This window comes from Delphinus delphis, chromosome 16 (genome assembly GCF_949987515.2).
Source record: "Delphinus delphis chromosome 16, mDelDel1.2, whole genome shotgun sequence".
In the NCBI taxonomy this organism is placed as follows: Eukaryota; Metazoa; Chordata; class Mammalia; order Artiodactyla; family Delphinidae; genus Delphinus; species Delphinus delphis.
This window is the reverse complement of record NC_082698.1, coordinates 25,257,815-25,270,278: the sequence shown is the minus strand read 5'-3', so window position 1 is coordinate 25,270,278 and position 12,464 is coordinate 25,257,815. Positions and strand designations below refer to the sequence as shown.

The window sequence follows — 12,464 nt, the reverse complement described above, 5'->3', positions numbered from 1 at the left end:
GGGATGCCTGAGCTGAGGTAGGAAGGATGAGGGTATGCTAGAGAAGGAAGGAAGGGAGTTCAGGCAGAAGGAGCCCGATGTGCAGCAGAAGGCTAGTGTGGCTAGAGCAGAGAGAGCCGGGGAGAGTGGAGTGGGATGGGGCTGGAGGGCTGGGTGGAGGCCAGACCATGTTTAGGATTGTTTTTCTAGAATCAGTGGGAAGCCCTTGAAATGTCCTCACTGGTGTGGGTGCCATGTAGACAGCACAGAGACTGAATTGAAGAGGCATGCGTAGCTGCCTAGAGACCAGTTAGGAGGCTGTTGTTGTAGTCTAGGGTCTTGAGATGGATGGATTTACTGAGGGCTGAGGAGGTAAAGTCAGCGCTTAGTGACGAATTCCATATGGGTGGCAAGGCCGAGAGACGTGTCAGAGGTGAGTCCTAGGTTTCTGTTGAGCACGGCTTGACAGTTGGCCATGCCATCCTGAGACAGGAAACCCTGAAAGGGACCTGGATTAGGAGAGATGATCATGATTTGATTTTCTGTTACGTTGAGTTTGAGGTACAGTTGAGACAACCAGTAGATAGGTGATGCTGGAGCTCAGGGACGTTTGGGTTAGAAACATGAATGTGTTAGACTTCTTTGTATAGGTGGTAATTGAAGCTATGGAGAGGGAAGAAGTTGCTTAGAGGGAGCACACAGAGGGAGAAGAGACTGAAAGACCGAGCCTGGGGCAAATACTATATTTTAGTTGCTGAATAAAAGGAGAGTTGCTGTCAGAAGAAGGTGGGACCAGAGACACAGAGAAGAAAAATGGTGAACGAAGGGTTGGAAGCCGGGAGGAAATGCTTAAGGAAGCAGCACCAGAGTTAAATGCTTTGTAAAGGTCATGTGAGAGAAGGGCTGTAAAGTGGACTGTTGGGTTTAGCGACATGGAAGTCATTGGAGGTTTTGTTGGGAGATCAAGTATGGAGTGATGGGGGTGGAACTCAGATTGCAGTGAGCTGAAGAGTGAGGAGAAGATGAGGAAGTAGAGACAGTAATTGTAGACGATTCTTTTAACACGTCATTTTACATCTGCCCATTGCGTGGAGATGTTTGGAGACCTTAAGCTGTAATCCAAGACTGTGATATGGCCACAGGCCGCTTCCTTTGTGGGTGAGCAGTTACTCCCTTCATCTGCCTCTTGGGCTCTTTGGGATCTGAGGATGAGACACCGCTGAGCCAGGACCAGGCAATGAACTCTCAGTGCAGGGGAAGGGTACGTATCAGGTTTTTCTCATTTGTATTCTGCAGGACCTGGTCAGCTTGCCTGAGCTCTTCTCACCTGGGATGCTGGTGAGATGTGTGGTGAGCAGTCTGGACATCACAAAGAGGGGCAAAAAGAATGTCAAGCTGTCTCTGAACCCCAGAAATGTCAACAAAGTGCTGAGTGCTGAGGCCCTGAAACCCGGCATGGTACGTCTCTGGCGCCAGGGCATTGGAGCAGGCAATATGCCTTCTCCCTGTCCTGCCTCCTGGGGTGTGTCTAGACTACCTTTCACTTTCAGCTTAACTGTTACACATGGGCGTGAGTCTTTTCCTGGGGGGAAGGTCGCCAGGGTACTTTGGGTACTTAATGGAAATTGAAGACTTGAACCTAATCACATTACCCTGGAGGGGATAAAGGGAAAGCAAGCCCAAGATTTGCTGGTAGGGGGAAAAAAATGCTTCCAAGGAATCTTAGCAAGGGTAAGAAGGAGTTCCTTGAAGTGCCTTCGTTACCGAGACTTCTTCACAGATTAAGTCTTTTTCAGAGGCCACTGGCGTTTGTGGGGAGAGCTTGAGGGCTGCTCTCTGAGAGCGAGAGACAGGGTAGACAGGGCAATTAGACTGTCAGCCGTACTAATGGATGATCCACTACTGAGTCTCCCAGTCCTGTGGAGGTTCAGGAGAAATGTATCCCCACTCAGTGCCTCCAAGTCAAGTAGGTACAAAACACACTCATATAAACTATACTCACTTAAGAGGAAGGAGATCAGTATGATCTTGGAACGTTTGGTTAGAAGTGGTGGAGTTTGGACCAGGCCCTGAACGTTGGGTAGAGTGGGGAATAACAGTAAGCCAAGCTGTAGGAAATTGACAGGTATTGAGAGGCCACTGTTTGACAGGTGCTGTTTTAGACACTTTCTCTGAAGAAATTTTCATAGCAACCCTGTGAGGCTGATAGGTGTCCCTCTTGTACATTTGCGAAAACAGACTGAAAAAGGTTTAAGTGACTTAAGTGGCCAAACACCAAATAGCTAGTAAGTGTCAGAGCCAGATTTGAATGCCACAGTGCTTCCCGTGAAAGGTAAAGGAGGTTGGCAGGATTTGGGGGGGGACATCTTGGAGGTGCTTAGAAAAGACTTGATGACAGCTAGAAGGGTAGTTCTGGATTCTCATTAGTCATGGTGCTGAGAGTGCTGGCACTGCAAGGCCATCTGGTTTATCTCTTTGCATAACATGAAAGTCTTTCCTATCTTTTGAAAATCCTCCAGGGGAGAATCCCCTCTCTCATTCCATTATTCAACTCCTCTCTGTCTACAAACTATAAGATCCTTCAAACCCTGGGAGAATTAAAGTTGATGTCTTTCCCTCTTCTATCCTGTAGTGGGACTGAGGGTTTTTTTCTTTTCTTTAAAAAAATTTTTTTTCAAGTATAATTAATGTACAATATTATACAAGTTACAGGTGTACGTTATAGTGATTCACAATTTTTAACGGTTATACTCCATTCATAGTTATAATAAAGTGTTGGCTATATTCCCTGTGTTGTAGGGATTGAGGTTTAAAGTTAAAAGTGAGAGGATGTGTGGGATTATGGGATGGTGGGAACAGTCATGTTTGGTAGTGGATGTTTGTTATGTGTCCCATGACCTTTGACTTTTGAACTTTTGGGAATGCTTTGCCTTCCTCCAGCTGCTCACGGGCACTGTGTCCAGCCTGGAAGACCATGGCTATCTAGTGGACATTGGTGTTAGTGGGGCCAGAGCTTTTCTGCCACTGCAGAAAGCCCAGGAGTACATCCAACAGAAGAACAAAGGTGAGAGGAAGAAGAGGGACCAGTCCATGGTAGTGAGGTGGTGTATGGGGGATTATATTTAAATGCCACTTTGGTGAGTAAAATGCAGAATGCTGACCCTGAAGCATGTTTGGCTTTGCTAAAGTCAACTGTTAATCTTAGGTGATAGAAAAAGGGAGATGTATGAAGGGTCAGGGCGTGGCAGTCTCATTAAGATCTGATGGACCAGTTTCACTTTTTCTCACTTAGAAGATTCCGCTGAAATTTGGGCCCCCAGAGCCTCTGAACCAGTACTCTCTCGCCTTGTTGAGGTTTTCATATTTTTTTGTGGTAGTTGATTCCAGATCAGTCAGGGTCATTTCACGCCCTTCTTGTAGTTGGTCCCTGAGAAATTGGGAATATGGGGAGTATTGCATGGTAACTGGGCAGGTAGGCCATGGATCTTTCAGGTATCACTCGAGCCCAAGTTCAAAGTCCTTCTCATAATAGGTATTTTTCCTTTTGGGGGCTGGACTTGCAGGTGCTAAATTGAAGGTAGGTCACTACCTGAACTGCCTTATTGAAGAGGTGAAAGGCAATGGAGGAATTGTTAGTCTGTCTGTTGGTTACTCAGAAGTTTCTGCTGCCATTGCTACTGAGGAGCAAAACTGGACCCTCAACAGCTTGCTACCAGGACTGGTAGTTAAAGCCCAGGTACAGAAGGTAAGCCATTCATTGTTACTACTATTTTCTAAAATAAAAATAATTTTTATTAAAGTAGTACGTGCACACAATCTAAAAGAGTGCTGTCCGGTGGGGTAGCCCCTGGTCCCATGTGACCATTAAGCACTGGAAATGTAGCCAGTACCACGTGTTGAAATGATAATATTTTGCCTATATTGGGTTAAATAAACTATTAAAATAAATTTCAGCTGTTTCTTTGTAATTTTTACAATGTGACTGCTAGGAAACTTAAAATTACATATGTGGCTTATATTTCTCTTGGGCAGTGCTGATCTAAAAGATCAAATGGTATTAAAAGGCTTATGATGAAGAACTCTCATCCCATCTAACCCCCATCTTTAACTCTTGGCTTATCTTTTGAAATTTACCTGTGTGTTTTGAAGTATAATAATAAACTTCTGCTGCATCTTATCACTTTGAGGCGTTGGGTTTGAACTTCTTATCAAGGTAGATAAAGTTTTGGCTCTCTTATCCTTACCTTTTCCCAACCTTTCAACAAAGGAATATTAAAATTTTGGCTAAATCATTACTCAGCGTTTAAATTATATGACTACATAGATATTATTTATTTGCTGGGCTAGGTAATATAATTTGTTTCTTGAACAGCTTTTTTTCCTGGAGTTGCTAATCAGCTTTGTTTTTGTCATTTGCTGAATTCTCTTCCTGCCTTTCACTATTTCTTCATACATCCTGTAGTTATTTTTCTCTCACTATTTACTGTGTTTTCAAACCCTTTAAATAATCTTTGCTACTTTTTTCCCCTACCCGGAGCCCCTTTTACTGTCATCCGGCTCCAGTCTGGACTGGTTGCTCTGTAGGGCTCCCTTCCCTGTCATCCCAGATCCTTTTCCACTCTTCTGTATTGGATAGAACCTTCTTTGATTCCATGTATTCCTCTTTTTGGGTTTACTCACTCATCTTAATGTGTCACATTCGCCAGAAGCATCCTCAGAAAAGCAGATGGGAGGTTAATTTCTTCACCTCATGTGTCTTAAAATTCCCAAGACCACTCCCAGGTTTGATGATTCACTAGGAAGACTCACACCATCAGCATATAGTGGCCCTCATGGCTGTGATTTATTGCAGTGAAAGGAGGCAAAGCAAAATCAGCGAAGGGAAAAGCCCCATGGAATGAAGTCTGAAAGAAACCAGGCACAAGCCTCCAAGAATCCTCTTCCAGTGGAGTCACAAAGGGTGTATTTAATTCCTCCAGCAGCAGGTTATGACAACATGGGTGAATGTTGTCTAGCAGCAAAGCTCATTGAGGGTTTTTATTTGCGGCTGGTCACATAGCCACCTGCTGCCTGTCATGTACCAAAATTCCTGACTCTCCTAAGGAATTCGAGTGTTTAGCATAAACCATATTGTTTGCACAAATAGTTTAGGTACAGTGAGCCACTCAGTTCTGAGAGTGGTGGGAACCCTCTTGAAGTCTAAGTTCCCAGACACCAGGCCAGGGCCAACACCGCAAGCATGCTTTTCCAAGGATCGCAGTCTCAGGCCTGCTATGTTAACTCTTTTCTGCACACCTAGTATATCTGAAAATAACTTTATTCTGCTCTAACGTGTGATTGGTAGTTAATCTGGGGTTAGAATTCTAGGTAAAAAATACCTCAGAGGGCTTCCCTGGTGGCGCAGTTGTTGAGGGTCTGCCTGCCGATGCAGGGGACACGGGTTCGTGCCCCGGTCTGGGAGGATCCCGCGTGCCATGGAGCGGCTGGGCCTGTGAGCCATGGCCGCTAAGCCTGCGCGTCCGGAGCCTGTGCTCCGCAAGGGAGAGGGCACAGCAGTGAGAGGCCTGCGTACCGCCAAAGAAAAAAAAACACCTCAGAATTTTGAAGTTGTTGTTCCCATTGTCACCTGGCCTCTACTGCTGTTGGAAAGTCTGATGTTATTTTGATTTCCTTTTCTTTATATGTTCAAGGATCTTATCTTTATCCCTTTCATTTTAAAATTTCACAATGATGTGCTTTTGTATGACTCTCTTTCCATTTATTTGTGCTGACCTCCTGTAATCCAGAAATGTAGATCCTTAAGTTCTGGGAAAGTTTTCTGTATCACTGTGGTTTTTTTTTTCTTTTCCAATTCTTAAGTTGAGATATAATTCACATATAGTAAGATTCACCCTTTTAAAGTGTACAGCTTAGTGGTGTTTCAGTTTATTCACAAGGGTGTACAGCTGTCATCACTATTTAATTCCAGAACATTTTCATCGCCCCAGTAAGAAACCCTGTACCCATTGGTTGTCACTCTCCATTCATTCCCTCCCTCAAGCCCCTGGCAACCACAAATCTACTTTTTATCTCTAGATTTGCCTGTTGTGGGTATTTCATATAAATTGAACCATACATTATGTAGCCTTTTATGTCTGGTTTCTTGCACTTAGCATGTTTTCAAAGTTCATCCATGTTGTAGCATTTATCAAGGATTCATTCCTTTTTATGGCTGAATAGTACTCCATCATATGGAGCTGGTAGACATTTGGGTTGTTTCCACTTTTGTCTTGTTATGGGTAATGCTGCTATGAAATTTGTATATAAGTTTTTGTAGGGACATATGTTTTCATTTCTCTTGAGTGTATATCTAGGAATGGACTTGCTGGGTCATATGATAACTCTGTGTTTTAACTTTATGAGGAACAGCCAAAGTGGCTGCAACATTTTACATCCCCACCAGCAATATAAGGGTTCCAATTTCGCCACATTCTCACAAACACTTATTATTATTATTTTTATTATAGCCACCCTAGTGGGTGTGGGTGTGAAGTGGTATTTTGTGATTTTGATTTGCATTTCTCTAATGATTAGTAATGTTGAGCATCTTTTTATGTGCTTATTGGCCATTTATAAATCTTCCTTGGAGAAATATTGAATCAGAAGTCTTTATCCATTTAAAAGTTAGATTATCTAACTTTTAAATGGGTTCTTTTGAAAGGGTAACTTTTGAAAGGGTTCTTTGTATCTTCTGGATACTAGCCCCTTATCAGATCTTAAAAAAATTTTTTTTAAAAATAAATATATTTATTTATTTATTTTTTTGGCTGTGTTGGGTCTTCGTTTCTGTGCGAGGGCTTTCTCCAGTTGCGGCAAGCGGGGGCCACTCTTCATCGCGGTGCGCGTGCGGTGCACGGGCCTCTCACTGTCACGGCCTCTCCCGTTGCGGAGCACAGGCTCCAGACGCGCAGGCTCAGTAGTTGTGGCTCACGGGCCTTGTTGCTCCACGGCATGTGGGATCTTCCCAGACCAGGGCTCGAACCCGTGTCCCCTGCACTGGCAGGCAGATTCTTAACCACTGTGCCACCAGGGAAGCCCTAAAATTTTTAATATAATTTTCTTTTCTTTTTCTAGAACTCCTGTTAGTATGATGTTGGACTTAAAGGATCAGTTCTAATTTTCTTTTTTTTTCCTCTCTTCTTTGGTTTGGTACATGCATGTATTTGTCTATATCCTACCTCTGGGAAAGTCTCTCAACTCCCATTCTCTATTGAGTTTTTGTTTTGACTGCCATGTTATGAGAGAGGCACTAAAAAACTGCGGGGAAGTCTGTGTTCCTGGGCGCGACTTGCTGACTGGCTGACTTCCCTGTCAGGGTCAGGAACTAGTGGCAACCTCCAGATGTCACTGTTAGAAGTCTTCTCTGGCATGTTAGATTTCTCTGGAAAGGATCTACTAACACCCGATTCAGGAGCATATAAGCCTGGCTGCCTAAGAGCTAGATGGCAGAAAGGGGCTGGCGGTCTCCATATCTATATATGATATTCAGAATTTTTCTTAATTCACATTTTCATGGTTTGCACTGTTCCTGTGTTTTGAGTCTGGTACAGTTTCCCAGAGAATAACTCTCCCATTTTCTGTGGAGATGGGAGAATGGTGGACCCTATAGTTTGAGGAGAGGACCTGGGGATCTGACTTAGTTTCCCTTATTTCAGTCACCTGCCTCCCTGCTCTCTTTTGAGAGGCTTGTCACCTCTACTTTCTTAGCTTTGTGGGGCTCTGTAGGGTGAATTGCTCACGGTCAGTATCTCCCTCTGGCAAGCATGTGGGTTTTTACCTTCTTAGTCTGAGCACATCACCAAGTTAGCAACAATTTGTCCCAGTTGTCAGGCTGGCAGTTCCCTGAGGATCCTCATGTAAAGCGCCTTCCATCCCATTGGGAAATCCCAAGGGTGGAGGACTGATGTCCTCTCAGGCCCAGGGGCGATGAGCTTACTGAATTAAGGAACAGCCAGTGCCAGGAGATGTGCTGCCATTTCATTTTATGGGAAGAAGACGATAAGGGTTAGCTGGGGGAGGAGAGACACACAGTTATCATTGTCATGGATAATGTGGCTTTATGAACAGTCTCATTCCTGGTTCCTTCAGAGAGATGTTTTTCGTAACTGATTCTTTTTATTTCTAGGTGACTCCATTTGGCCTTACGCTAAAATTCCTCTCGTTCTTCACTGGCCTGGTTGACTTTATGCACCTGGACCCTAAGAAAGGCAGAACATACTTCTCAAATCAGCCGGTAAGAAATGTTGCACTTATCTTTTCTGGATTTCATTCGTGTCCCAACCAGCCATCCAGTGTCACAGCTGCTACAGGCAGGTCCTAGGACTGCATGTGTACAGGTGTCAGAGGGCTGGTGAGGGGAATGAAAAGTGTCTTGGAAGGACTACAAGAAACTGCCAGTGGTTATTTCTGGGGATTGAGATTAGAGAAGGAGCCTGTGGAGAAGAAGGTAACTTGTAGTTTTTATTTCATACTCTTTGATTTTTTTTTCTTGGTAGTAAATCTTTTGCTTTTATAATTTAAAGTGTTCTAATAGAGTGTTTAACATAGAACAAGATATATGTTTAAATAGACAAATGTAGTTTACAAAGTGCTATAATATAGATTCAATTTTGGGGAAAAAAAAGTCTTAAAAAGTACATCTGGTCAAAATGCTGGCTGATTATGCAATCAGGTGTTAGTGATTAAGTCTGGGTGATTTTTCTACCCTTGTCTAAATATTCAAATTTTCTGCAATGAACATGGATATTTGGGAAGAAAATCCCAATATTATGGTAATCATTGTTTTTTATTAAAAATCCTAAAATGATTTATTTTTTGTTTTTAACAGTAACACATACTGATGGAAGCTATAGAGACTTTGTTGGTTTTTTCTGTTGTTGTTTTATTTTTTTTAAGTAAAAGTAGGTTTTCCCACCACCTAGTAATAATATTGTTAATTTTTTGGTGAACCTCTTTCTAGTAATTTTTTTCTCCTTGTAGCCATATTTGTCTGCAGAGTTGAGACATTTTACATGCTGTGGCCTTGTGATCAGAGCAGGCTGTTTCTGGTGTTTCAGATGAGCTTCTGATATAGTGATGCCAGTACATGGCTCCTGTTGCATATGTATTATTAGCCTCATGGTGTTGAGGGGACCCTGGTATATGTTTTCCTGGCCTTGTGTAAGCGTTGATTCAGTCGGACATAGTTCCTCTGGGACATTCTGTTTGATTGCACAAGCTGATTTTAGCTTGGTCAACGCATGGAGAGTCTTGACTCCTGAAAGTCTGCTCCAGGGTGCCTTGTCCCTGGTGTGCCTTGTCTTGCTCATTATGCCCTTTCCCTTGTCTAGGTACGGGCCTGTGTCCTCTGCGTCCATCCTCGGACCAGAGCTGTACGGCTGAGCCTGCGCGCTGTCTTCCTGCAGCCCGGGCGTCCACTCACCCGGCTTTCTTGCCAGCAGCTGGGAGCTGTACTGGATGATGTTCCTGTCCAGGGCTTTTTCGGCAATGCCGGGGCCACCTTCAGGCTGACGGATGGGGCTCTGGCCTATGCCCGGGTAAGGAGGCTCTTTGTTTCATCACGATCTTATCACCAGAAGGACTTTGGGGACACAAGTTCTTTTCTGCTTCCTTCATCCCTGGGTATTAGTTTCCTATTTTTGAATTTCCCCAAACGTGGCAGACAGTTCATAAGGACTAGAACAAGGTCTGTTTGTTATATTAGAGTGCCTTAAAATTGACTTGCCGTAATTGATACCTGGTTGATGGTAGGTATAAGAATGAGTTAGGATCTACACCAGGGCTTGGGAAAGTTATTTTAAAGGGCCAGATAGTAAATATTTTAGGCTTATGGATCATACAGACTCTGTCCTAACTACTCAGTTTTGTTGTTATAGCCTGAAAGCAGCAAGGACAGTATGTAAATGAAAGGGCACGGCTGTGGTCCAGTCAAACTTTTACTTACAAATATAGGCACTTAATCGTGAGCTGTAATTTATCGACCCATGATCTAGACTCTTCTCTGACTTTATAGAGATCCTGTGATAGTACAAAGCAGTTCTTTAGTTAGAGCAATTATTTTAACAGGTAATCAAGAGTGCTGGTCTTATGGGAGGTGACAAATGTACTGAGTCAACTCCATGTCTGATTTAATGTCTGATTGCCTCAGATCTGTTGCTTCTGGCTGGTCCTTAATCACTTGGTACTTTGTAGCTCAGCCATCTCTCCAATTCTAAGAAAGTCTTCAAACCTGAGACCTTCAAGCCAGGGAACACTCACAAGTGTAGAATCATCGACTACAGCCAAATGGATGAACTGGCTTTGCTCTCTCTGCGGACGTAAGTCTGTCACTAACTTGTGCGGGGTGTAGAGGTGTGCTCCTGTGCAGCGCACACCCACAGTGTCTCGTGGCCGTGCTTGGTGAGGGTTTCCTTTCTTGCCAACATGATTTTGGTAGCCCTGAATTTTAGGCAGCCTCTGTCCTAATTTATTTAATCTTGTATTTGCCTTTTGTTCTAGGTCTGTTATTGAAGCTCAGTTCCTTAGTTATCATGACATCAAACCTGGGGCCTTGGTAAAGGTAAGACCTCAAGCATATAATTAGATACTCCACCACCTTCAGATAGTCTTTAGTTCACAGGTTAACTGTCAGCTCATTAGTCCCCATGTGAACACGTTTAAAGTCATATTCCTTCTCTTGGCCTGCTAACTGGGATTTCTTTTTCTTCCCTTGGGTAACTTGTAATTAATTTCAAGGTAAGGTCTTGCGAGTACCACCCCACTACGCAGAGGCAGTAGGTCATCAGTCCTGGGATTTGATGGTGTTGATTAGACCAGGTCAAAAGTTAGTTCTTTGATAATTGAGCCAGCTGGGATATTAGTAAGAAGCCAGTTGCTGCGCCTGTCCAACCACTTAGCCCCAACTGAGCAGCTCCCCTTTATATGTAGAGTTCATTCCTTAGGAGACATAATCCTCTCCGTTGGATAATGAATTTGTAAGGCAGATTGAAAGAAGATCCGCACACAAAAAGATGTGAAGGTTCTCATAAATAAACCCTACTGCATCCGGATCACTGTGGGGTATGTGCTTTGTCCCCATGAGATCTGGAATAACAGGCACAGTTACCTCAGGAAGCTGAGCTTCGAAAGAGAGGTGTGAGATGCTTTGTTGTAAGAAATATAGGAAAGATATTCTTGAGGCATCATGGCATCTTTTCCTAGGGCAAAGTGATGACTATAAAGCCATATGGGATGCTGGTGAAGGTGGGCAGGCAAATCAGGGCCCTGGTACCTCCCATGCACCTGGCCGACATCCTTATGAAGAATCCGGAGAAGAAGTACCACGTTGGGGATGAGGTCAAGTGCCGGGTGAGCCTCCTACAGGGTCGCTGGTGGGGTTTTGGCCATATGGGAAGAGAATGATGCTTCTCAGCTGAAGTTTCTGCCTTTTTCCACAAAGTGACCACATAATATCTGCAGTCCTGCGCTTGGCATTGGGAAGAGAAAACTGGGTCCCTGCCCTTGATAATTGTATGGTATAATTGGTAGTTAAAATATCCATACATGAAGAGAGCAGGCCAGGTGGTTTGGTGCAGGCTGTATGCTGTGGTCATATCTCAGAACGGGGAGGTGAGGGTGGGCTGGGGCAGCAAGAATCATTGATAATCAATGATGATCAATATGATCAATAGCAACTACCATGTAACACGTATTCTGTGCCAGTTGCTGTGCTAGGCACATCGTAACACGCCTTACTTCATTTCATCCTTAAAACGGCCCTATGAAGGAAGTACTGTTATCCTCATTTTGCAGATGGGGAAATGAAAGCTTAGGAAAGCAGAGTATCTTGCCCAGAGTCACACAGCTAATAAATGGCAGAACCAGTTCTCGAATTGAGCTCTATTTGACAATAATGTCTTCTAGATTTCTGGCAGAGGTGGGGCTTGAACTGGAAAGGATGGGTAGGATTTGGAAGGTTGAGGAGGAGCAGGGGTTGTGTCAGGCACGGAAATAGCCCAACCAAAGCTGCCGAAACTTGAGTGTTTTATAACAAAGGCTTGGATCCTGAGAGAAGCTTCACAGAGTTGTGAAGATTAGACATGATAATACACGGTGCTTAGGGCCTGGTGTGTGCAGACACTTAGAATGTTGGATTTTCTTATTTTCATTTTATTTCATTATGGACTCAACAAAGATATTGATTACCCATTGGTACAAAGTTTTATAGTGGTGGGGTCAGGAAGTTAGAAATAGAGGAATTTCTCTGCCCTCGAGGAGATGACTTTTTGAGGAATGAGAGGTGGTTGGCGCACTCAGTCTTAGTTTATAGCTAGTCTGCAACACTGTTGAGGGGGTAAAGGTTCAGTCATTCATTCTGTTAGACGAGATGCAGTGGTCCAGGAGGGAGAGGGAGTGGAGGCAGAGTAGGAGTAACCGACATAGGACTCTCTGGAGGTGCACTGGGATGG

General features: G+C 43.8%; 1 protein-coding gene across 3 annotated transcripts in view; it reads left to right on the top strand.

Moving 5' to 3' along the window:
- The window catches only part of PDCD11 (programmed cell death 11), a 42,607-nt gene that overhangs the window by 4,123 nt on the left and 26,020 nt on the right, over positions 1 to 12,464 (top strand). For 2 of the 3 annotated variants that reach the window (XM_069541508.1, XM_060034136.1), the window contains exons 5-12: positions 1,276 to 1,437; positions 2,920 to 3,043; positions 3,543 to 3,724; positions 8,144 to 8,251; positions 9,348 to 9,554; positions 10,210 to 10,334; positions 10,516 to 10,576; positions 11,218 to 11,364. In XM_069541508.1, the coding sequence (XP_069397609.1) occupies positions 1,276 to 1,437; positions 2,920 to 3,043; positions 3,543 to 3,724; positions 8,144 to 8,251; positions 9,348 to 9,554; positions 10,210 to 10,334; positions 10,516 to 10,576; positions 11,218 to 11,364 (1,116 nt within the window). The remainder of the gene's footprint in view (positions 1 to 1,275; positions 1,438 to 2,919; positions 3,044 to 3,542; positions 3,725 to 8,143; positions 8,252 to 9,347; positions 9,555 to 10,209; positions 10,335 to 10,515; positions 10,577 to 11,217; positions 11,365 to 12,464) is intronic. The other variant, XM_069541509.1, reaches the window with a different exon arrangement.